Source organism: Lytechinus pictus, chromosome 17, assembly GCF_037042905.1.
Source record: "Lytechinus pictus isolate F3 Inbred chromosome 17, Lp3.0, whole genome shotgun sequence".
NCBI classification, from domain to species: Eukaryota; Metazoa; Echinodermata; class Echinoidea; order Temnopleuroida; family Toxopneustidae; genus Lytechinus; species Lytechinus pictus.
In genome coordinates this window covers 28,164,955-28,192,636 of record NC_087261.1, presented here as the reverse complement: position 1 = coordinate 28,192,636, position 27,682 = coordinate 28,164,955, and the positions used below count along the sequence as shown (strand labels likewise).

General features: G+C 36.2%; 2 protein-coding genes across 2 annotated transcripts; one reads left to right on the top strand and one right to left on the bottom strand.

Annotated features, from left to right (window-relative positions):
- Positions 1–37: 37 nt before the first annotated feature.
- LOC129280645 (peptidyl-prolyl cis-trans isomerase FKBP1A-like) lies at positions 38–12,956 on the top strand. Its single transcript, XM_054916667.2, has 5 exons — positions 38–552; positions 3,197–3,244; positions 5,704–5,819; positions 9,482–9,555; positions 10,726–12,956. The coding sequence occupies exons 1-5, from the start codon at positions 516–518 to the stop codon at positions 10,781–10,783; spliced, it is 333 nt and encodes a 110-aa protein (XP_054772642.1). The 5' UTR covers positions 38–515; the 3' UTR covers positions 10,784–12,956.
- A 2,058-nt stretch (positions 12,957–15,014) lies between these two features.
- Positions 15,015–27,682, bottom strand: LOC129280913 (L-selectin-like). The gene is made up of 8 exons (XM_064112618.1): positions 27,652–27,682; positions 24,879–25,163; positions 23,792–23,947; positions 21,787–21,891; positions 19,202–19,315; positions 16,700–16,873; positions 16,233–16,277; positions 15,015–15,886 (listed from the first exon to the last, which is right to left on the bottom strand). The coding sequence occupies exons 1-8, from the start codon at positions 27,680–27,682 to the stop codon at positions 15,081–15,083; spliced, it is 1,716 nt and encodes a 571-aa protein (XP_063968688.1). The 3' UTR covers positions 15,015–15,080.

Below are 27,682 nucleotides of genomic sequence, written 5' to 3'. Positions count from 1 at the left end.
GATGCATCCAACCCGAGGATGTACATTGCTATCCTCCATTTAGCGCGGGCCAAGCTCTGCCGAGAGACAGGGATGGCATGGACATTTGACTCCAAGATCGATGCTCTTTCTTCGTGTTGTATCTGTGTCCAAATGAAAACAGTCACTCGCGGAAAGACCCCCAACTTGCATAGCCTGCATAGTTTCAACAAACTAGACCCGCCTCGCGTCAAGACGCTCAGTTGGATTATTTTAACCTGGCATGTCGCTTTGACGATATGAGGGAACAGTATGAGTTAATTGATTCACAAGCGAGATACGGGATAATTCTCCAACACCTCCTCCGCGCGTCTTGGGCGAAGGCCACGCATCTCAGAACTGACTGGAATCATCATAGCCTTGCTGGCAAGTGTGTGTCTCCGGTTTGCGAGTGACCTGAGGCCGAGTAACAGCGAACCCCTCCTGGACTCGGATCCAGAGAGTTTTCTGCGTGAGGACTTACCGGCATAGCGCCAGGGATCTCTATCATCGCCGCCATGACCTTGGAAAAGAAAATACAAAGGGCGGGAGACGGTAAGATCTACAAATATCTTCCCAATTTTTTATTCATTATATTTTCATGCAGGTTTATTTCATCGAATGTATTCAGCAACATATATTTTATTGGGCAATCGCTGGTATCGGGAGACGATAGCACGATAACTGGCATGCTTGTCGTCTGCAAGAATTATTTGGCGGGATTGAATGTTGGATTTGCGCCCGCCTTGTTGGTGTAACATCTGACACCACGTAGGGCTTGATTGGTATGTCAAGAGAGAGGCCCCTTCCTCCCATATAAGAATAAAACAAGGGGCTATTTCATGTGTAGGCCTATAAGGCCTATACCGATATACACAGATAAACCCCCAAATAACCAGAAACTGTTTATTGATGCATAACCTTTGGGAGATTTTGGGAGGTTTTATTTACATGTTTATTTACTCCATCTCTGCGCGCCAACATTTACTTGTGTAATTTTACATTCGCATTGCAATTAGATTCAACGATTATGAGCATCCTCCTTTATTACATTTCTGTATGTAACGAAGAATTATACTGTAATTTATATGTTTCTCAAATTATATGTTCAGGCATTGATCATTTTTGCAAAACAAATAAGAAAATAACTTCATACGACAAAAACATTTCTTCTATATTATTTTCCATCAAAATTCCTTTTAAAGAACTTTTTAAATATTTTTTTAAAGAATGACTTCTGATAGAAACACCTCTTTGAAAGTTAAACACCATTTTCATCATATTTTTTAATGATACTTTCTTAATTAATCATTAAGATTTACACACTCGAGAATGCAAGGCAACTATCTTACTCGTTCTTTTGCCACAACTCAATTGAACTTTTATTTACTATTACATCCTCGGCTCTATGTAAAGCATCAATTTTCTAAATCTACCTTAACTTTTTTTTCTTCTTTAGTAATTATACGTCTACTTCTTACTATTCCTATTACTTCTATTTCTATTTCTACTGTACTTCTTCTACTACTTCTCCTAACTCTACTACTCCTACTACTACTACTACTACTACTACTACTACTACTACTACTACTACTACTACTACTACTACTACTACTACTACTACTACTGCTGCTACTACTACTACTACTACTACTACTACTACTACTACTACTACTACTACTTCTACTACTACTACTACTACTACTACTACAACTGCTGCTACTACTACTACTACTACTACTACTACTACTACTACTACTACTACTACTTCTACTACTACTACTTCTACTACTACTACTACTACTACTACTACTACTACTACTACTACTACTACTACTACTACTACTACCATACTACTGCTACATACTACTACTACTACTACTACTACTACTACTACTACTACTACTACTACTACTACTACTACTACTACCATACTACTGCTACATACTACTACTACTACTACTACTACTACTACTACTACTACTACTACTACTACTACTACTACTACTGCTTCTATTACTAATACCACTGCTACTACTACTACTACGACGACGACGACGACTACTTCTTCTACTAATACTTCTACTTCTATCTACTTCTATTTCTTCTACTTCTACTGCTACTACTATTGCTGCAACTACAACTACTACTACTTCTTCTTCTTCTTCTACTATACTTCTACTTTTATTTACTTCTAATTCTTCTACTTCTACTACTACTGCTACTAATACTTCTACTACTGCTACTACTTCTACGTATAATACTTCTACGTCTACTATACTTCTATGTCTTCCTCTACTATTACTTCTACTACTACTTCTAAATCTACTTCTACTTTTACTACTACTGCTAATACTTTTACTACTACGTCTGTCATTTCTATTTCTTGGTCTACTTCTACTTCCAATATTAACATTTTTGGATATTGATTCCTTGTGATTTTCAATTGAACTAAATATTTGATTAACCAATCCTACTGTTATAGAACACTTATTTTTCATTTTTGTCACCCACCCACCTACCCACCCCCCCCCCCCCTCATTAAAATGTATACCTTTATAAGAGGAGATTTTAAGATATTTGGTTCCTTTATGAAGGATGTACGACTAATGAATTGTGTTATTCACATATAATTTTGATTATAGAGTGAAGGGGCGTCGTGCATGGTTTACTGATGGGTTGTATATATACTAGGATGTTATTGCTATCACCAGTACGTGGTCTGTTGCATCTATCAAACATGATACACGTCTCTGTGTGAGGATATCATTCATTCGCCCTATCACTGATCTCTCTCACATACGTCGTTATGTCTGATGCCTACGGTGACATACTTTGGGTCTGTATGGGTTGGGGGAGGAAGGGGGTATTCAATTTAAACAAAAGAAAGAAGAAAATAATGTTCGTGGTTCCGAGGTTTTGTCGTCATGCGGCATGCACCAATCAACCCCCAACTGTCTCTTCCTCCTCCCCCCTCCCTCTACCTTCTTCCCCCTCTTTCTCTTACTTTCTCTCTCGCCCCCCCCCCCCCCCTCCTCGCTCTCGCCCCCTCTTTCTCTCTCAATTCCAAGCAAGTATTTTCAGTTTATTTTGATAATCATTATTTTATGAAATTAATTGACTAAGCGTTTTGGGAAAATGCCTTCTCCAACCAAACAGTTGTTTACTAGTTTTATTTATTTGTTTGTTTGTTTTATAGGAAGGAAATACCCTAAGGCTGGCGAAACGTGTGTTGTTCATTACATAGGTGAGCAGTTGTGATTTTTGTAGTTTAAGTCCTCCGTTAATCAATTTCAATAATTTTGATAATGCTAATGCTAAAAACACATTTCTTTCTGAATTAAAAGAAAACACATCATAATTAATGGTGTGTTTTCTTACTTGCTTAGACAAATGTGAACGATAAAATTGATATGTTTGCTTCTGCGTGTATGTGAGCATCATTTTCGTTAGATTTTAATTGTCGGTGAACGGAGCAGCAAGCACAAGGGCACCAGGCCCCACCAGGGGCCCGTTGCATAAAACTTTTTACCTGAGAAAACTCAGGTTGTTTTTACCGGAGTTTTTGCCCTGTGTTAAAGTCAATGGCAGAAATCAGACTAACCTTAGTTTTCAGTTTTTACCAGAGTTTTCTCAGGTAAAAAGTTTTATGCAACAGGCACCAGGAAGTAGCTGGGAATTTCAGTGGTGATGATGCAAGACTGTACTTTTTGTGATTTAAGATTTCTTTGTAGACTTTATGTATATTTTGTAGTTGTTTATATGTATATATAAAATATTTATATCCAAAGGAACTGTTGCTGCGCCTAGCGCCATGAGCGTTTCTGGACGATACGTGCGCTCAATAAAATATCACTATTATTTTTATTATTATTTTTATTATCATTATCATTATCATTTCTATTGATATCATTATTATTAGTGCTATCATTATTATTATTATCATTATTAGTATTATTATTATTATTATTATTATTACTATTATTACTATCATTATTATTAGTAGTAGTAGTAGTCGTAGTAGTAGTAGTATCATTATTATTATTATTATTATTATGATTATTATTATTGTTGTTGTTGTTGTTGATGTGTATACTCATGGGAGTATTCATAAATTCGTTGTTTGTAAAATTACTCATTACCTTACAAACAGGCCCAGTCTTCGGAAAGAGAGTTTTATACAATCATTCTCAACACAACGGAACGTCAGCAATGTCGTAAATTATTGTCATGTAATGCTTAAGCCCCCATCACACTTATTCCGAATCAAGCAGAATTGGCCTGAATGAAAGGACTATTGTTTGACCACCAGTTGGTCATTTAAATCTACTTCGAACACCGTTCGAAAATATCCCTCGAATGTTTTGAACATGACCAAAACCTTCGGGACGGCCAAAAGAAATGACAAAAATATTTCGAATGCACTCAGAATGCAGTCAGGATATTTAGAATGCCCCTAGAATGTCCAAGAACGTAGCACGAATTATCAATCTGACTCCATTGCGGTTCATTTTGACTAGTGTATGATGATACACCTGGTCAATTTACTGAATTTCAACTCCAGTTTGGTGAATTCATAAGTTCCTCCCAACATTTTTTAGATTTTTTGAATATTTTTTTCTTTCCAGCTTCTGCTTGATTCCTGCTGATTCCGAATAAGTGTGATGGGGGCTTTATGCATTTATTCCTTTGTAAACAATAAAGATCAATGGTATATAGATGAATCCGACTTTAGATCACTGCAATTTATTACGGCCATAACTGGGGGGGGGGGGGGGCTTCCAAAGAAGAATAAAGGCTACCGCACACCTTACGACTGTTCGCGATCCGATTTTGGAACAAATCGCATTTTGCTCATTTTCTGAAAATGTGAATGGAACATATAATTTTATTTGATGTTTAAGTTAATTAAAAGAATGCTAATATAACCATTTTGATATATTGCAAGCCTTTATTTTGGAGTAAAGGCCAAATCAGTTTCAAATCGTAGCCAATCCTACGACTGCTATGACGTCATTACGACTAGATACTAAATTCGCTTTTATTCTAAGAAGGATGATAGTAAAGTTACAGATTTGAACATAGGTATTCGTACGATGATTTCGAACATTACACAGTAAGATATTCCAAGTCTCAATGTTAGCATCAAATTCTACTACAATTTATTCTGAAATCGGGTCGCAGACCAATCGTAAGGTGTGCGGTCGCCTTTAAAGAACATTCTGTCTCTGATTTTTTCTTCTTTTGACATTCTGTAATGCTCTTGTATGACCATGATTGGGCCAGTTTATAAAGTAAAACTTGACAAAAATTGAGGTCGGATGGACAAAAAGGTTCATTATTTTATGGCATTGCCCTATTGTGGACAATAAAGTGCCTCGATTGAGGATGAATAGAAAGAAGATGAAGCCCCCCCCCCCCCCTATTTAGAAATTACCATAAAATACCGCATCCAAACCGAATTGGTCTACTTTACCGACGAAGAATTTACAAAATTGTTTTATATATCATAATTAAAAGAAATGCTACCCAAATAATAAGTTTTTTCAATTGAAAAGAAAATAATTAATGAAGCAGATTAGTAAAATTTTGACCCAAATAAAAAAAAAACACAATAAATAAAACAGTTATTTGTTCATTAATCTTTGTATCTTTTGGTACAACGCAGGATTCACAAAGCGCTAGCTCATCTTTCTTTTTTTGCAGGTACTCTTCTAGATGGGACGGAATTCGATAACTCAAGAAAAAACATTCATGCGCCTTTTGAATTCAAATTAGGTCAAGGTGAGGTCATCAAAGGATGGGACGTGGGCGTGGCACAGGTGAGTAACATTCTTGCATTATTTTCTTACAGGGGAAGTTCACCTTTACAAAAGTTTCTTGTAAAAATAACAGAAAAAAAAATAACAAAAAATATTAGTAAAGATTCAAGGAAAATCCATCAGAGATGTAAAAAGTTGTTAGATTTGTAATTTATTGATTTGTGACATCACAGGTGATCAGCTTCAAATGTATCGTGAATTTAAAACATCAATGAAATGTCATTTTCTCAAAAAAATAACAATGCATTTTATTGTGCCTTTAGTATATCAACGGACAAATTTTTTCACACCCGCTTCTGAAAGAAGACAATTTTTGGTCCATCATGAACCATTAGAAATTGAAATATATGCACTTAATATTACATATTACATAAGACAGTTGCTCGCATATGACGTCACAAATCAAAAACTTAAGATTCTAATAACTTTCTTAATCTTTAATGGATTTCCCTCAAACCTTCACCAATATTTTTGTTACAATTTTCTGCTATTTTTACAATAAATATTTCGTCAGGGTGAACCCCGCCCTTAAACCTGGCCCCTTCTTATAAGAGTAACCATAATTGATCCGATAAACCTCAACTATATGGAAATCCATCAATTTCATAAGTCCCCCCCCCCCCCCCCCCCACAGGAAGTTTGCACAATGTCCTCTGTATACAAAGATGAACGAATTGAAGTTGTCAAGACAACAAACGAATGTAGGAATATCCATCATACTGCATCTAGAAAATATTTTGAATAAACATGCATGCAGTTAAGATATTGGCGTTGCTGGCTTTCCATAGTTTTGGTTGATCGGGTCAATTCCAACTTTTTGTTAGACGGGGCCCTGGGCAAGGGGCGGCGCTATCGCCCTATAATCTTTCAAGTATAGTGTAAATAGAAGAGGAAAAGGGAGGGATAAGAAAACAGTAAAAACTCTGTTTAGAATTGTTATACAACGTTGTTTAATAGTAGATGTAGTATGATGTAATAGTAGTATAAGTAGTAGTAGTAGTAGTAGTAGTAGTAGTAGTAGTAGTAGTAGTAGTAGTAGTAGTAGTAGTAGTAGTAGTAGTAGTAGTAGTAGAAGTAGTATAGTAGTAGTAGAAGTATAGTTGTAGAAGTAGTAGTAGTCGTAGTTGTTGTTGTTGTAGAAGCAGCAGCAGCAGCAGCAGTAGTAGTAGTAGTAGTAGTAGTAGTAGTAGTAGTAGTAGTAGTAGTAGTAGTAGTGGTAGAAGTGGTAGTAGTGGTAGTAGTGGTGGTAGTAGTAGTAGTAGTAGTAGTAGTAGAAGTAGCAGTAGTAGTAGTAGTAGTAGTAGTAGTAGTAGTAGGAGTAGTAGTAGTAGTAGTAGTAGTAGTAGTAGTAGTAGTAGTAGTAGTAGTAGTAGTAGTAGTAGTAGTAGTAGTAGTAGTAGTCTGTTTAAAAGAGGGGGAATCGACAAAGAAATATTTCAATCCGTTAAGAATAGGTTCATGAGACGTTAAAGGGAATCGGGTCGAAGTTAGGGGAATTTCTTTAACAATGAGAAACGACAAAAGAATTCCCCATAATATTTGAATAATGACAATAATTATCATTATTATTATTACCGTTGTAATTATAATCATAATTATTAGTGATTATTACTATCGTTATTATTATCAGCATCATCATCATTATCATTATTATCATTATTATTATTTTAGCCTATTTTCATCACTATGACTATTATCATTATTATCATTATCATTGTTATCATTAATACTATCATTAATACTATTATCATTTTTATTATTGTTATTATCATCATCATCACCATCGTTTTCATCATCATCATCATCATCATCATTCTAATCATCATCACTGTTTCTATTGGGGCACGTTTCGTTTGACAAACCTCTGTGCCTTTCTACATGGATGTTAAGGTCAGACAGGAGTTCACCCGATACACAGCATATCTTGTACGTGGGACTGAAACAGGAATCGAATTGGGATGAATACATTTTGAAATCAATACTACGAAGAGATTGCATTTCAGAAACGAAATTAAACCTATATCGCTATTGTATTACCGCGACTGTTTTTAAAGTGATTGGTTAGCATTGGTTTGACTTTAACAAATCTGAGCTACCTGTGTCTGTGATATGTTACAAAAATGAAGCCCAGAAAAAATTGCGTTCGAAAAAAATTATTTAGTGCTTCAAAAATTGAAATATAAAGTGACCGAAAACACCATCTAAATTTCATCCCATACACTTATGTGTACTATTTAGGCGTCTATAAGACGCCTATTTACAAAATCGGGGTTTGCCTTGTAGTTTTAGCTTTTCATTCTCAATAATGGTTGTTTTCAGGGTTTATTAGTTCTAATACATGCACTTGTACAAATGTTTCATCTTGGTTTGATATTTTTTTAAATCGGCTGCTCACAAAGTTAAACAATACCTTTAATCAGTAGACTGTCTTTACAAGAGGGAGTAACGGGCCAAGTGTGACATTTACATCGGGGAAGGCAGTGGCGTACAGATGGGGGGGGGGGGGCTTTCACGACCGAGAAAAAAAAAGAAGAAATGAAAGAAAAGGAGAGACAGAAGGGGGAAATAATTGAAATAATATTTTTCGAATATCATTTCAAAATTCGTCACGAAATTGGATTTTTGTCATCAAAATGTCCAGCATTTTATGAATTTTGCGCGATACGCAATATCTAGCCCCTCAAAATTTTTGGGCTCATAATTGCTCCACTGGGAGAAGGTGTTTGCTTGCTGTTACTGCTGTTCAAAGGGGTACTCCAGACTGAAAGTTATATGATTTCAACATATGAAGATCAGACAAACAATGCAATAACATTTGATCAAAATCGGAAAAGGAATAACGAAGTTATGACATTTTGAATATTTGCATTATTTCGGTGAAACAGTCCTATATGCAAGTCTTCATGAATATTCAATGAGCAAATTGATGAAGGCATGGGAGCATCGTGGTCTAGTGGTTAAGACTCTCGTCTTTCAATCTGAAGGACATGGGTTCGATATTGAGCCATCGCGTGTGTTTTCCTTCCACACGGCTGCACCCGACCAAGGTGATGTACAATGGATACCGGCAGGAAGTAATTCCTCAAAAAGATGTGCGCATCGGAATCTAGACTAGCTTTAGCCGGGGTAATATAGGAGCGCCTTGAGCACCTAGCAAGGTGGATTATTTACCATTATATCCGCACTTGTTATTTTGATATTTATTATATGAATCATTGAAATCTTGTCCTCCAAGAATAAAAAAATAAGTAGGTATTCATCGCTGGAATTTGCATATCTTTTTATAAGGCAGACATATCACACACATGTATGAAAATGTGAAATAATGATGATTTCATGTAATAGCATATGGAAAAGGAAAGTCGGGAAATGACATCATCAGCCCACCTAATAATGAATATTCATGACGAATTGATGTAATCGTTTTCATTAAATATTGCCAATCTTTCAAATTCAATAATATCGTCATTTTGTTATCAGATTTTGATGAAATTTTCAGCATTTTGCTCTGTGAAGTTTAATCTATTTATCATATATAATAAATCAGTTTCAGCCCTGATTACCTCTGATTGCCGGTCGGTCATTTATATTATTATCATTCGTTTGCTTTTATCTGTGAATTTATTGACGTTATTCTTTTCTATTTTCTTGGTTTTTTGCAGATGAGTCTTGGAGAGAGGGCAATATTGAAATGTTCTCCGGATTTCGGATACGGAGCAAATGGTTATCCGGGATGATATCCTTTAATTAATCCATCGAAAATTTTAATCTTTATTTAACACTGTTGTCATATTTTTCATTGCTTATTTTTAAGGGTGTCATAAAAAAATGAAATATATTAATGAAGTTCTATTTAGGCATCACTAAAGGAAAGTAAGCAATTTAGATAAATTTTTTGTAATTTTTTTAAGGGTAAACCTTTTCGCTCTCAAAGCAACAGGAAGTATTAACTTTGTGCATCATTTTAAAAGTTGCTTATTTTTCAATTCCTCGTTTCTGAATAGGTGAAAATTAGAGCTCAACATTGGTGAACATTTGAACACATTTCGGATAGTTGCAATCATTGAAATACATTCTTAGAAATCGAATGATTGAAGCACAAGTTCATCCCAACAAAAAGTTGATTTGAATAAAAAGAGAAAAATCCAACAAGCACAACACTGAAAGTTTCATCAAAATCGGATGTGAAATAAGAAAGTTATGACATTTTTAAGTGTTACTTAATTTCTCAAAATAGTTATATACACATCCTGGTTGGTATGCAAATAAGGGGACTGATGACATCACCCCCTCACTATTTCTTTTGTATTTTATCACATGAAATATGAAATATTCTAATGTTCTCTCCGTTGTCATGTAGAAAAGGGTTTTATTCCCCCTCAACACGCGGAATCACCACTGTTTAGCATTTAATGGTTCAGTCAAGTTGGTCTTTATTGTCAAATCTGTAAAAAATTGAAATATTTTATGATTTGATTTAAGTTTTTAAGTTTTAATTTTCTTTGGTTAGTGTTTGATGGTTGATGGTTTTCTTCTGTTCCTTTCAGTTATTTTCCCCCCTTTGTTCTGTGCATATTTTCTATTCACTTTTCTTTTCTTTTCTTCTTCTTTATTTATTTTTGCAATTATGCACAGTTGACCTTTATTTAAAAAAGCAGGTATTTCTGCATTTATTAATAAATCAAAATCAAAAATTTATAACAATGATATGACATCAAACATACATAATGATCAAATTACAAAGGTGACAATTGTATAGTAGTTAAGTAGATATAGACATAATTCATGTAAACAATTACAAATAAATTTAAATGCAGAGGCCAGCTATCCCCGTACGTCTCATCTCACTATACTTCTATTTTTAGTTTCAGGTTTAAGTTGATCATTTTCCTTGACTGCTGTGCACTATCCCACCCAACTCCACCCTCCTGTTCGACATCGAGCTCATCGCCATCAGGGACTAGGCGATGTCGGGGCTTCGGGCGTGGTCGACGACCACGGGAAATATACCTTCCCGTGGAATCCAAGAATATACCTTGATCAAACACGCCAGACCAGTATAAATGAAGTATTTATTTTACAGATCTGAGAAAGAAAATATATATGGTTTGAGACATTATTTTTACGGGGGAAATTGCAATACTGTTTAGTAGCGCTCGGATGATAACAGGTCAAAGAATTATGGGAATCGATTTCGACGCATGCGCACCACTGAAAACACACTAACCAAACACAAAGTACACAATAACTTCTAGCGTAGTCCTGCAGTATCTGCTTCCACCAAGAACCATCATTTACCATTCTCATATCTACATTTCTTTGGACTAGCTTGAAATTCATTTTCTTGCGCATGACTTCACGCCTGGACGAGGGGTGAAGATAGAAGGGTGGTCACATGCCAGCTTTGATAACAAGTAAGGATAATAAAAACAATGTAATGATAATAAAAACAATCAAGCATTTTATATAAAACATATTACATTCTCTAATCACCTTAAGTATAAAATGAGAAATGAAAGAGGCATGTGTTCATGAATAAAATCAAAAGTGAAATAGTAAAATATATATGTGTCCAGAAATGTCATTAAGTTCTTACAGAATTTAGTTATTTCTGGCAGCTGGTAAAGATTATCTCCTGAGTGATTTTTTTTTTAATTATGCGCAACGCAAAGTAGGGGTTTGATTGGGACTGGAAAGAATGCGCTTTCGATAAATGTGCCCTGATCACAACAGGCTACATCAATTAGTTTAACTGAAGTCAAAATTCCTCTATCAGTAATTTTGTAAAAGTTCAGTCATCATCCATAGGTCATCTTATTTCACCCTGTTACAAAGAATACTGTAGGCAATATGACAAAGAAGGTTTGAAAATGAAAACATTCAGGTTGTACATGAATTTGGTCTCTCACTATGCTGCTAAACCTTTTACCAATACCTTTCAGGCGAACCGATTGGCGTTCCACAGGGACCTATATATGGTACACTAGTGCTTTATTTTGAATAAACACGAAGCTATTAACTGTATTCCAACGTTTTTTTATGTCGTGTTCGTAAAACAGGCTTTATTCTTTGTCGGAGCGGCAACCAATAAGAGATAACGCTGGATATTAACACTTTAGTGTAACATTTAAAATAATGCCATAATGGTAATTCATAAAGTTACGCTCAATTGTATATTTGTTTGTTGTATCTGTTATGGTTCCAGATGTAATGAAAATAATATGTAAGGTAATTTAACAAAATGTTTGCAGTGATATCAAAGGGTGTGTATACCATTATTAAAAATGTATCTCGTCGTAACTTTGATATTGTTTAATCTGACATTTCGGCGAACTATAATTATATTACTCCAAAAATTGATGCGTAAGTTAAAATTTTGTACTAGTAATGGATTTCATTTGTGCTTAATGCTTCGCGATGAAATTGTTGTTGATAAACAAGTTGGCATTAACACTTTTGTTAATTCCTGTTTTGAATGTTACGCAATGTCTGATTTATTATTTTCGACATAATGTTTAATCATCTATAATAAAACATGTTACTTTGTGATGTTCCTCGCATGATTATGTCGTGATTTATGGCCTATAATTGAAAGTAAAAAAAAAACCTTCGATTCGTTTGTGCCGGTAAAAGCGAACATCATGATAACACGAAGTTTTTAAAAATGCAAGGTTCATGTAATTTTATTATGCTTTTTCTTTCACGAATAAGTTGTAAAAATACTATAGTCTTGTGTTTAAAATTCGTTCGTTCTGAAATAATTATGTACAGAAATTGTATGATTTTCATTTGTATCTTACTAAAACTCCGTTCTCTTTCTTCTTGTATTTTCTTTTTCCTTTTCTTCATCTCTTCCCCTTCTCCTACCATTTTCTAACCTCCTCTTCCTCCTTCCTCCTCTTCTTCTTTCTTTTCTTCTTCATCTTCTTCTCCTTCCTCCTCTTTTTCTTCCTTCTTTCTTCTATATTCTCTTTCTCCTCCCCCCTCCCCCTCTCTCTAATGCGTTAAATCGTTTGCCCCTTTTCTGATTTTCACCCACACATTGCATGCTCAGTACTAGTAAGAATTACAATCGTTATTTGAGCTTGTACGTCACTCTGTGGTAATAAATTCTATATTTATGTCTAAAAGAATAAATAGTGTGTTTTCTCTCTCCAATTTCATAGAATCTCAGCGTAAAGTGAATAATTGCAAGTAGATGATTGTAATTAATTGTTTAAGAATCACTTCCTGTCGGGATTTAGATTGTCATGATGAACGATGTCTAGCAATGCATTGTATGAAGGTTGAATATGGTGTTAATTAAAGCTAATTTTCACTTTATGATGACGATGGCGAGAAGGATGATGATGACTGTGATGATATTGATGGTGACGCTGACGAGGATGAATGTGGTGACGCTGAATAAGAGGCCGATCATGATCATGGTGATTATGAAGCTGATGATTATGATGATAATGACAACGATGATGATGATGATGGTAATCCTGAAAAGATGACGATAAAAATGAAGTTGATGAAAATAAAGATGGTGGTAATATTGAAGGAGTTGGTGGTGATGGCGATGATGGTCGTAGTGGTAGTAGAGGTAACGAAGATAATTTCTGATTGTGAAATCTTTGATCATTGATCCCATACAGATGAAATATAACATCATGATAATGGGTGAGGTTTGACGAGCTATATCATGTAATTAACATCATGTCATTGTGGAAATAAATTATAATGACTGAATAAAAGAACATTAAAATGACATATGCAATTAGTGTTCTTGAAGATAATGATGATGATCATACTCATGACGATGGAAACGACAACGACGTCGATGATGACGACGACGACGATGATAATACCGATGATAATGATGCCTGATGATGATAATTATGATGACGATTAAGATGATGATGCTACGGCTGCTAATGATGATGATTATTATGATGACGATGATGATGATGATGATGATGATGATGATGATAATGATGATTATGCTGATAACTACGATGTTGTGACGATAATGATTTTTTTAAATAAATATTATGATGATTACGGTGATACCTGATGATAACGATGGTAATTATGATTACAACCATGATGCTGAAGGAGAGTAAACAGTAATGGTGGTGGTTGTGATTAAACTGTGGTAGTAGTAGTAGGATTGACTTGTGGTTGTGTGTATCAACACTACACCATGACTCTACAGAGGGCGCTATATAGAAAAACAATCATCAACACACATTCACCTATTTTGACAGTATTGCATTTATACTATAATTCATCAAAAATATAAATATACTTGCATATTAATTAAGATATCTCAAGAATGTATTAATAAGTTTTTTAAAATGTCAATTTGATACATTTGAAAACAACAAACGTGTGAGTAATACGTTCCTTCAGATATCATCTACATTAGTTAGAAGTATATAATCTAGGCAATATGTACTGAAGATATTCTTATTTGCTTGACCCCACCCCCCCCCCCCCCCACGTTAGCCAGTTTTTTTATCAGCTGAGCCGACGATTCGGGACTGCCGAAAACAATTTATAAAGCATTTCTAAAATATTCAAATAAATTGGATTTCAAATTTCTACACTTAATTGGCCTATACAGTGCGTCCCAGAAAAAACGAAACCGAGATTAAGCGATGATTTATCATAACCTCAACACAAATACAATATACAAATGACCTAGCAATGTAAAGCTTAGAATTTTCTCTTTCACCTGATATTACTTTGAATATTCCTCATTCAAGCATGAGTGAGCAAAACAATTTGAAGAAAGGATACCAAAAATTCATTTGCCGGGGGTATCTGAATTTCAAAAAGAAAACCACATGCCTAAAAAGTTCAATATCTGCTCTTTTATTTGATACCTTAATCACAAAAAAATGGTCAAGAAGTAAAAAAGTTATGTTCCCTCGAAACAATGCTTGTATTTCCATAATTTCATTAAATAAACGTGTTTTCACCGGTTCCCACAGAAGCTATCGCATGGTTAACAAAAGATTTAATGCATGGCTGATCGTCAACAAAACGGAGTGTAAAGTGAGTTTGAACGCTAGCCTGTAGAACCTCTTAATTTTATGAAATTTCTAAGCTTTACAATGGTAGGTCATTTGTCTATTGTATATGTGATTAAGTTATGATAAATCATCGATAAATTTCGGTTTCGTTTTTTGTGGGACGCACTGTATAATGATATAGATTTGACAGCATATCATACCCTTTAAGAAATGATTTTAACATAAACGGTTATTCATTTCACAACTCAACAGTCGATCCAAATCCTTCTTTAGAGTAACCCAGTACTGGCATTTGTAATCCGTTGGTTGGTAAAGTACTAGTATCGGATGTTACTGTTTTATTTGTTGTCTCGTCCATTTCGTTAGCCGTGGCATTGTCCTTTTCGTTCATTTCTTCATTGTCCCTTCCAACGCTAGAATCAACGTTCTTCTCATTCACGGCGTCGTTCTCTTTCGATGCGGTAACACCGTCGACATTCTTCCCTGCTTCGCTATTGTCGTCATCATCCTGGAGTAAGATGATGTAATTGTTGAGAAGCCTGTCATCATCTTCAACCGTTTTATCATCAGCAAGGACGTCATCATCGACTTCATCGTAAGTCTCACTTCGTGGACTCATCGGATTCACGTACTCACCGCTCGACAACCGCGGCGAATTTCTTCCACTCTCGTGGTACGGCACTCTAATAGGCTCCAAATAATCATCGTCAGTTAGCGCCGCCTCGCTCTTGTCGTACGTCAGACTATGCTGCGCAACCGAGATTGCATGTTCGCCGGCGTCGCTCAACCGCTTCACCTGTTTCAGCTCCACGTTGTGACCGCTTCGCTCCTCGGGCGGTGATGGCATCGGCTTCCGGATGGAGTAGTAAGCGTTCTCCATGCTGCGGCGGTTTCGGCTAGTTGTGGTCGCGTGGAGCAGCGGTCGGATGTACTTCCGGCGTCTGTTCAGGTAGTTGTTCCTGACCGCGGCGAGGATGATGATGATCAGGATGGCGATGAACAAGAGGATGCCGAGGGCACCGACGATGCCGATGAACGTCCAATCTGAGGAGAAGCAAAGCAAATTAACAATTTTTTTTTGCTTATTGATCAATGACAAAAAGAAATTTGAGAATGTTTTTACGTCTGCAATTTACTTATAAGGATTGAGTCGGACAAATGAAGTGCAAGTTTAAAGTGTAGCAAACATTTCTATCGTAATAAAGTTTATTTTGTTTTTTAATCACTTTTTTATACAAAGTTGCGGCTCATCCAAGAAACGAAAATTTGATAATGAAGGGCCTATATTGTAGTTTCTTTCCCTTTGTCAAACAAAGTACTTAATCGAAGTCAAGTATCCAAATATCTCGTTGCCTAAAGTCAAATTGTTATTTGTAAAATGAACATTCACCTGGTGTAAGAAGCGGTTCTGTTGTCACGGACATAGTACTGAAAACTGCAAGAGAGAAAAGATGGAGTGTGTAAACATCTCGATTAATATATTGATGACGACATATGTTTTAATCTAATATTAAATTAAATTATTTTCTTTAATCTTATTGGCTGCAATGAATTGTTAATTGCCATGTTAAACTACATCATATTTTTTGTTAAATGCAAGGCTCTTACCTCTACATCTCTTAAGAGTCCATTGTTACTAATGCTAGCCACTCGTCATTGCATGGACCGACGTCATAACTTTCCGTATCCAATACTCCCTTTTCTACCCCTCTGGTTTTTTTTTTCTCTCTCTCTCCCTCTCTTTCTCCCGCTCTCCCCACCCCCTCTCGCACCCAATACCACACCCCTAACTCTTGACTGAATCACTTTTGTGATGCTAATCGAACTCTACTCGGTTGGTACCAAACAATATCTTACGTTCACAAACACGATTTGGAATGCTCCAGACGTTGTTATGAAGGCAATAAGAGAATACCTCCACTTCTACCACGTACGAAGCGGTCGGATAGCGGTACACCGCCACACCGCGGTAAAAAATCGAAAACTTGGCCTCAAAATGCTCTGATGGGGGAGAAGCCGGACATTGCCTTCCTGGGTGGGTTCAAGAAGAATAAAACGAATAGTTATTATATATCAATTCGGGAACACAATTACAGGCTCGTGCAGCAGAAAGGGTCAGAAGGGCCACCCCCTCCCCTCCCTTTGAATTTCAAAAAGTTTTCACAACATACTGTCCACTGTGTTGGGTAGTGAATGTTGATAAAAAATATATATTTTCTGGGCAATTATTACCCAATTGAGCAAATTTATTACCCAATTATTAGTTTTTATTACCCAATTTGGACAGATTTTAACCATAGTTGAGTGGACAGTCATTTTTGTTTTGCCCAGGGTTGATTAAAAGTTGGAAATTTTTGCTCAACTATTTTAAGAGTGTATTTTTCATCGTACAACAAAAAAATATATATATTTCCGAAAATTTTAATAAGGGATTGGTGAATAAGAATGGACAAAATTCTCATAAAATACACAGTGTCCGTAAAGCCTCTTTTACATCTAAGAATTAAAACCCCTCCTCTTTCATGATTTTGGTTGCTTTGCTCGCTCGCTAACTTATATTTTTCTATAACCCACGGGTGGATCCAGGACTTTCCAAATGGGGGGGGGGGGATTTTGACACGCAAAAAAAATGCAACCATAAATAAAGGATATTTCGGACCCGAAAAAATTTGACATGCAAAAAAAAAAAGGTTTTCAACCACAAATTAAGCATATTTCATACCAGAAAAAAAATTGCCAAGCAAAAAAGAATAAATAATGAAAGGTTTTCAACCACAAATAAAGGATATTTCGTACCCGAAAAAATTTGACAAGCAAAAACAAAATTGAAAAGAAAAAAGGTCTTCAATTTCAAAAGAGAGGGCACACCTCTGTGTGAATGGCATTTTTACATTACAAATTTTAATTTTGCTTCTCAAAAAAGGGAGGGGCACGTGTGCCCCCCCCCCCCCCCCCAACCCAACGCGAAGAAGAAGTCTTGCTTATATCCTTTTTCCGGTCAAGTTTGACAATTGGCTTAGTAAAATCCAGTCGAAATAAAATCATAGATTTTTTTTAAAGGAGTGTAGCTCTCAGAAATGATATGTACTGGAATGCAGCTCCTTGTACCATTCTACGACGACAACAAGCATAATTATATTAGGATTATAGTTTGACCCGGAAGCTTTCCCGTATTCCAAGAACTATATCTGCTTTAGGGATAGTGCCAGAATAAGACATGGACAACTTCCCTTTCATCTTCAAGGGATAGAAAACTATTTCAGAAATGGTAAAAGAAAGAACAAGTGGAATGCCTCTGGCCGTCTCACCTGCATCACGCGATTCAATATAGCAGCAGTGCTGATTTTGAAAACTACTATAACTCGCACAAGATGTTCAGTGATACTTGGTTACTCTTATTTCCACGTTTTATGAACTAGACCAATACACTTATAGAGATATGATGGCAATTCAACAAATACCCCCAACGTGGCCAAAGTTCTTTGACCTTACATGACCTTTGACCTTGATCATGTGACCTGAAACTCGCACAGGATGTTCAGTAATACTTGATTACTATTATGTCCAAGTTTTATGAACTAGACCAACACACTTTCAAATTTATGGCTGTAATTCAACAAATACCCCAATTTGGCCAAAGTTCATTGACCCTAAATGACCTTTGACCTTGATCATGTGACCTGAAACTTGCACAGGATGTTCAGTAATACTTGATTACTATTATGTCCAAGTTTCATGAATCAGATCCATAAACTTTCAAAGTTATGATGGTAATTCAACAGATACCCCCAATTCGGCCAAAGTTCATTGACCCTAAATGACCTTTGACCTTGGTCATGTGATGTGAAACTCAAGCAGGATGTTCAGTGATACTTGATTAACCTTATGTATAAGTTTCATGAACTAGGTCCATATATTTTCTAAGTTATGATGAAATTTCAAAAACTTAACCTTAGGTTAAGATTTTGATGTTGATTCCCCCAACATGGTCTAAGTTCATTGACCCTAAATGACCTTTTACCTTGGTCATGTGACATGAAACTCAGGCAGGATGTTCAGTAATACTTGATTAACCTTATGGCCAAGTTTCATGAACTAGGTCCATATACTTTCTAAGTTATGCTGTCATTTCAAAAACTTAACCTCAGGTTAAGATTTGGTGTTGACGCCGCCGCCGCCGTCGCCGTCGGAAAAGCGGCGCCTATAGTCTCACTCTGCTATGCAGGTGAGACAAAAACAGCAAGAAAGCAGAAATTGAATAACATCCCCTTTTTTAAACTAAGAAAATTACATCCGTTAGGAGGTCTTTCCACCTTTCCAAGTTATAACATGCTACCACCCTTGATTTACAATACTAACGTTCACAGATTGGCAGCTCGTTGCTCCATCTTCCCGAATCGAGACAGGTCGACGAACTTTCTCCGACTAATCGGAACCCGCGGTCACACTCGAATGTGATCAAACAACAGGGACCTGGGAACGATTTTTTCAGTGGGGGTGCTGAAATCTCTCCTCAAAGGTGGAGGGGGGAGGAGGAACACAATTGAGTTTTCCATAATTACACACACACACACCTCTAAGGGCACCACACACACACCCACCAACCCCCCCCCCACACACACACACATATATATATATACACACACACACACACATATATATATATATATATATATATATACATACATATATATGACAGTCACTTCTTAGCTTTCTTTTTATAAAGTAATTACATTATGTATTTTACATACATATATAATTAGAGCGCGAAGCGCAAGCTTTTTTTGGGAGGGGGGAATTTCATGTATTTTGTCCTGAAAATTTGAACATTTTAAGCAATGTTTGTGGTCCTGAACAAGATTCGTATGTAACAAATAATAACTGCGAACGTGATCAGTGCGAGCAGATATATTTTATATACAGTACGCTCTGGTCTGATCGAAAGGGAAGTGTTATAAGGACTGTTTGCAGTTATCCATTAAGACGATACATATATCAACAATCAAATAATGCGAGTGCGAGCTGAAAAATTTGACATTCCGACCTAAATACTGGACATTCTAAGCACTTTTTGCAATCATAAACAGGATAGCTATAGAATTGATGCGAGCGCGAAGCGCGAGCGGAAACAAAATTGAGATTTCAGACAAAAAAAACGAGACATTCTAAGCGCTTTTCTAATAATGAGGAGGATAAGTATATAAATATACAATTGATGCGAGCGCAAAGCGCGAGCGGAAATAAAAATGAGATTTCAGACCTAAAAACGGGACATCTTATATAAGCACTTTTCTAATCATGAACAGGATAGGCATATAACTATACAATTGATGCGAGCGCAAAGCGCGAGCGGAAAATAATTGAGATTTCAGACCTATAATTGGGACATTCTATTCATGTTTTGTAAATCAAGAAAATGATGGGTAATTGGATATATTCTTACATTAATAATGTGAGCGCGAAGCGCGAGCAGAAATTTTTTGATATTCTGATCTGAAACTCCACACTGAATGTAATATGGTTTGAACAGATAAAGAAAAATTAGACGAACATAAGAATAAAGGTTTGATATAAATCCGACAAAGAATATCAAAGTTATTGCATTTTAAAGACTAGCATTATTCCGGTGAAACAGTTTTAAGCATGTCTTCATTAATATTCAATGAGCAAACTGATGATGTCATATCCCCACTTGTTCTTTTGTATTTTATTATATAAAATTAGGTTTATTTAATATTTTCCCTTCAAAAACCAAAAACAGTTGAATTGACAACTGATTTAGTATATTAGATATTCTTTTGCTGCAACTTATTTCATTATAAGGGAGACATATCATTCATATCAAATGTCCCCCTACTATTGTTGGTCTTTCATGGAGAAAAATACATCACTTCACAATCGAAATAATACCTTTTGGACTAAATGATCTTACATTTTGGGTGAAAAACTTATTTTTTCTTTTTTTTTTGCTTGTCAAATTTTCCAGGCCCTGGTCCCCCTACCTTTGGGGACAAATTTCCGCACATGTCAACCCACATGTTAAATATTCATGACGACATGCATATCACCATTTTCATAAAATATTGCTAAACTTTAGAATTAAATAATTGAACTATTTGTTATCAGATTTTCATAAAATTGGATTTGATATAAATATTTTCAGCCCGGAGTAGCCCAAAAAACAAGCTGCGTATCTGAATAAACATGCGTGCGCGTGTTTAGAGTTAGACCTATATAGTATCTGGGCATTGTAAATACATTTTTTATTATAAAAAACAATAATGCGAGCACGAAGCGCGAGCAGAAAATATTTGATATTCCGATCTTTAAAAAGGGTGAATTTAAATACTTTTTTAAGTACTGTGTCGGATAATTCTGAAGTGGGGGAGGGGGGGGGTTCTACAAAACGTCGTTCATTTTCATTACATTTCTGTCATTTATCAACTTACCACTAGATTTCCAGAAAATAACACATGCAGCATCCCCAAATTTTGGAGGTGCTTCACCCCCAGCACCCCCGCTTCCAAGGGCCATGGGGCAGGGCAAAAAAGACTGAAATTTGATTTCTATTATCTGACTTGTAATTGTTTATACAAAACACGGGCGGTCGGGCGCGCACACACTTGATTCGACATAAAACCTAGAAGTTTCAAGTCCAACCACACCGTGTCCCTCCCTGCTATCGAGTAGTAAACTATGGTTATCACGTATCACGCGCGACCACGTCTGTTATTGGAATATGTGAAAAAGTATGTAAATGATTTGCGATTGTCGGATGTGATAATTATGTACATCATAACATATATAAAAAAAAAATACAAAGGGAACCTGATTTCGTGGGGGTGCTGCCTATGGAAAATAATACACGCAGCACCCCCAGGAAAATGTATGGGGGTGCTTCAGCACCCCCAGCACCCCCGCTTCTCAGGTCCCTGTCAAACAACCCGCGACGAAGATGACGTCACCTTGCGCACCGGTTTGGTCACAGGCCAAGAGCGCCCGGCTACCGTGCAAAGGTTCCCCCGGGTCATCGCAAACTCCACTGACACCTAAGACAATAGAATATAGTAAATTTCGTTACATGATCCCGTGTCACAAAGGTTGGCGATTAATCGCCAAATGAAATGACCAATCAAGATCATCGTTACATCATGGGCGCCATGATGTAACGATGATCTTGATAGGCTATTTCATTTAGCGATTAATAATACGCGCAGCACCCCCCCCCCCCCCCCCCCGCGCTTACCAGGGCGGCCCTGAGAAGCAGGGGTGCTGGGTTGCTACGTGTATTATTCTCTATAGCATCCCAGGTAATCTGTGAGATATGTTTTAAAAAATGAAAATGTAACCAAATGACCTCCATTTTCATAGAGAAAAACATATCTTTTATCTTCTATCACAATCATCGTTACATGCCCATTTTGCTCAGTAGACTGACGAGGAACCAATCAGAATTGCTCTTTCATATTAGCGATTAATCGCTGAGGTTGATATTAGGGGCCCATGAGCCTATCACGATTATCGTTACATGCCCATTTTTCTCAATAGACTGACGAGGAACCAATAAGAATTGCTCTTTCATATTAGCGATTAATCACTGAGGTTGATAATAGGGGCCCAGGACCAAGCCTATCATATGAAGAGTTGCCTACACCCCCAGCGACTTGGTCCATGACCCGATTTTGGAAGAAACTGCATTTTAAACATTTTCTTTTTATATAAACACATGAAATAGTCTTATTTCCGATTCTGGATAACTATCGAAATTCTTCTATCAAAATGGTCAATAGTTTCAGGCATTCGCTTTGACGATTAAGAAGTTTTCTAGTTAGTTGGTTTAGAATTTTCTTCAATTTCATAACGTTTCATTAAAATTCGAATCGTAAGGTTTGCTGTGACACTTCAACGCAAAAGAAACTCAAGGCTGTGTTCCCAAAGGCGTGATTTTGATTGGATGAAGTCACTGTGAGTATGATAATTTTTGGATTGTTTTTTGCAACGGACATCAATATAATAAATCGGGGCCCCGTTAGCGATTAATCGCTGATTTGAAAGAATAATTTGAAAGAACATTTCTGATTGGTCCTTGTCAGTCTAATGAGCAACGATGATCTTCATAGGGGCAATTTCATAGGTTGGTGGACATGAGCTCAATGTGTCTTTGTACATAGCCCATCTAAACCGTAACGTGAGTAACCACTTTATCTGCACCCCTAGTAAAAACCATGTGTTCTTTATTTTTTTAATTATATACAAATTTGTCTCCCTAATATACTTCTTTGAAATGGATATAATCAACTTTAATAAACATGATAAAAGCCTTGCATGAGGACACTTTTCACTTATGTCCACTTTTCATTTTATGCATGTCCAAATCATGTAATATGAGTAACCGACACATTTCAAAGATTTGCCAGGAGCATAATGAAATTCTCAAGTTTTGTTTTTATACAAAGGATAGTCAGACTGCGTACTATGTTGTGATAAAGAGATGTTTAGTTCCTATCAATAATAATGGAGTTACAGCTCCAAGTATGAGTCAAGGTGTCTCCAAATGTAACGTGAGTAACCGTGGATAGCCCATAGGTCATTTCATTTAGCGATTAATCCCTAACCTTTGCATTACGGGGCCCTGACGTAATTTGTCACACCATGTGTTTTTTTTCAAGGTCATCACATACACTAAACTAAAGTACGACAGTACTAGAATAAGAACGTGTTACGTAACACCAACCGGGCGTTAATCTGACGTAAGATGACATCATTAGTAAATAGCGCACACATTGGCGCATCATTTTATCCCTGGATCATCGCGCACCAACTGAGACCAACGACAGTAGATCAAAATAAATGTATGCTAATCTTCGAGTGTCAGTGTAAAGTAAGATGACATCACTGGTTCAAAGTTCATCAGTGAAATGATTTATTGATGATGAATTAATAGCTTACCGAATTGACGAATGTATCTCTCTTCCCAGCTGCAGTCGTTATCGTTCCAGCTGTACTCCGTGGTCGGATCGAGATCAACGCACTCGCCTCTGGAGGACGATCCCGTGGCCGATGTTGGCTCGTCATTCCCCCAAAAGACATCTTCGACCAACGAACCTTTCAGCAAAGAGATTGGATGATCGAGAGTAAATCAAAGTGAACGTGAATTTCAACAGTGAAACTAGCCGATTATTTTTGCTTATATATATTCGTAATATTCGTGGCATATCTGCCACCTGAATGTGGGAGCATTTCATGAAACAAGTCTTCAGTCAACAGCTGTACTAAGCTACCGAAATCCTTGAATCTGATTGGCCGAGAGCAAATTGGGAGTGAAAATCATTGACAAAAACTCGTGATGAAACGCCCAGGAACGCGCGCAGACTTGGTGGGTATTGTACCCGACAGTTTCTATAGTAAATGCCAGACACTCTCAACACATTTTCATCAACCAAATGACGTTTTCAGATCTGAAAACTTGTCTGACTACAAATCTTGTTGAAACGCTCTCTCACGGACAAACACACACACGGACACACCCACACACAAATCTTGTTGAAACGCTCTCTCACAGACAAACACACACACACCCACACACTCTCGTATGATCTGCCAGAGTAATGAGCAATGAAGTCTGATTATTATACGGAAGACCGTATGAGGGTCTAAAGTTGTCCTTATCTGGGGCCATTTAATGCAAGGAATTGTCGGGTGTTTTATCTGACAAACTCGGCCACTCAAATTTTAAGGAAAGATGTCAGACCTGACAATTTATTGGACAACAAATGAAAGCTCCCCCCCCCCCGTATGAAGATTTTTTTTCGAGGGGGTTGCAGGCAAGACGCGTAAAAAATCGAAGGAAATCAAACCGGAGCAAAGCGACCGAACTTGTCATGGTGGCACTAATGCATTTTCCTAGAGTGAACTTAACAGATTTTCTTACACAGTTTTTAAAGAAAATTTGTTAACATTTTCAGTTAACATGGTTAAAAAATATAAGTGTTCAAAATTTATGGGGGAACTACCCCCCCCCCCTCGATAAACTTACCATCCACCCATTGCCAGTTCCTCGTCGCCTGCGCCACGCTGCTCCGACGTTCTTCTGCCCCGATCCAAAAACGATCCGTGTTCCCATCATCGACGAAGTCCATCAACGTCGCCCTGATCGTCTGCTGTGCTTCGATGTCGCGGATGGTCACGAGGATACCCATGTTTTGCTGGCATCTCGCCTGAGCTGAAGGCCAGTCGAGTCGGTCTTCGCTGAACTCGAGGCAGACATGGTCGTTGAGATGGGTAACAGTACCGTTTGGGAGTGATGGTGATCCGCAACGAACTGTGTCGAACACGTAACAAATAACATTTTAATCGCATTCCATTGTCCGGGTTTTTCTTTTTTATTAATTTCTGCGTTGAACGTATCAAAACACAAACAATTTTGACAAAATGATTATAATGACAATAATAGTAATAATGATAGTAATAATAATAATGAATATGATATAAATAATGATAATAATAATGATGACAATAATGATAATTTGATTCGATTTGATTTGATTTATTGATTTCCGTTTCACAATTGTACAAAATATGATAAACATAACAAGGTCGAAAATACTTCAAGACATAATATGATATATATAAACCTCTCAAAAAAAGTTTGGAAATCTGTGTTTGGCCATTAATTTCTCCCTACTCCCAATTTTAAACAATGCATATTTTACATCATTCGAAAGATAATTTAATTCTCTTTAAAATGATACCATGCTTGTTATGATCATGTCATCATGAAAAGAGCATGATTCAAATTTGTTGGATGAGGTCTGAATTGAAAAGCTGCAAAACGAGCAAAAATAGTCATGAAGGGTCAATACAGAACATTGTTCTTTTGTCTGTGTCTGTAGAGATGAAAATCCATTCAAACCAAGCCCCTGCTACTGTAGTGATGGTTCTGTGAGATAACATGGTTTGTGTCTTTGTTTGAAATACCCATGCATGTTTGTTTGTTATGTTTTTGCTTGTGCAGAGGTGTGTTTGATTCCATGTTAATGTTGATGTTAAGGTGCATGAAAACAATTGAAAGAAATTATTGAAAAACTCACTCATCACCACGGAAAAAAGAACAGTGACTTTCAATATTGCGTCATTTTGCAACTTTTGAATTTTGACCTTGCCCCACATTTCAAGGCACTGCACCTCCATATGAATGACAATCATATCATATAGGGTATCATTTTAAAGAAAATTAAATGATCTATTCATTGATATTAATTACACATTGATATTTATTAAGACCGATGAGGAATTATCGGTCAAAGTAAAAACAAAACCGCTGAGAAACTCACTCATCACCACGGAAAAAAGAACAGTGACTTTCAATATTGAGCCATTTTGCAGCTTTTGAATTTTGACCTTGCCCCACATTTCAAGGCACTGCACCTCCATGTGAACCGTAATCATATCATGTAGGGTATCATCTTAAAGGAAATTAAATGCTCTATTCATTGATATTAATTACACATTGATATTGACTAAAACCGAAGAGGGATTATCGATCAAAGTCAGACTTCCAACCTTTTTTGAGGAGTTGAGAACATAATCATAGATTTAAGGAACACAATTCAATAAATAAAGTTATCTCAGATGACATTTGTATTCAAAAGTAAAATGGAGGGTCTTGCCGAAAAAAAAGCAAAGCTTGTACAAAAGGCAAGCCCCTAACTTAGTTTCATTACAAAATTACAACAAAGAAATATTGGGTCGTAATAATATACAGATATTTTGTTTAAGAATAAATACAAACAGTTTTTGTGCACTTTACAAAAACGTAACTGATGGATCGTGTGAGAAAATATTTTGTTTTACAATATTAGATACGGAGGTGAGGGGAGAAGACAGAGGAGTACAGTGTACACGAAGGAAGAAGGCGGGCAGCAGGAGCAGGTACTTTGACTGATTGCAATTTTAAGAAGAAAAAAATGAAACAAATAATATACATGTATATGTATGGTCCATGCTGAAACCAATTGTTAATCATTACCATTGACCTACTATAAATTTGTCTTCACGGATATTTTAGCTCAGTTAAGTGACCGTGATCGCCCTTCGTAAGTCAACGTCATTTTTACCGTCATTATATGGACGTTTAGATTTGGACCAATCTTTTTGGAATATTACACAACAGACCTATATAAATCTCCCAACCAAACTTAATGTAAGACAATTTTTGATTTATTGTATGTTATTATTTTAGAACCAATTACAAGTATACTTTCTATAACCTTTTTTATATTGTTACATAATTATGTATACATTTCATATTTTATAACGATATTTTGTCAGCTTATCTATGAAAATTTGTATCATTTTTATATTATTATTATTATTATTATTTGTTTGGCGTCACCTGTGCCTGGGAGGCGAAAAGCGAACTGAATCACTATGACCCGCAGGTCTCTCCTCCCGATATAACTGATAATTTATTATTAATTTATTTAATTATTATTAATTATTAATTTATTATAATTTATCATAAATAAATTATTGTTTGTATTGAGTTATTGATGTTTGAAAATGTAAAAGGTTGACATTGATATACCTTGAACCTTTTAGTTCATAATTCGGGATTTGATTTGGTTTATTGATTTCCGTTTCAAAATTGTACATAATTATGATAAACATAACATAACAAGGTCGAAAATACTACAAGACATAATATATATAACATAATCCTAGATTTAAGGAACACAATTTAAGAAATAAAGTTACCTCAGATGACATTTGTATTTAAAAGTAAAACGGATATTACACAACTGACTTACAAATCTCCCAGCCAAACTTTATGTAAGCCAT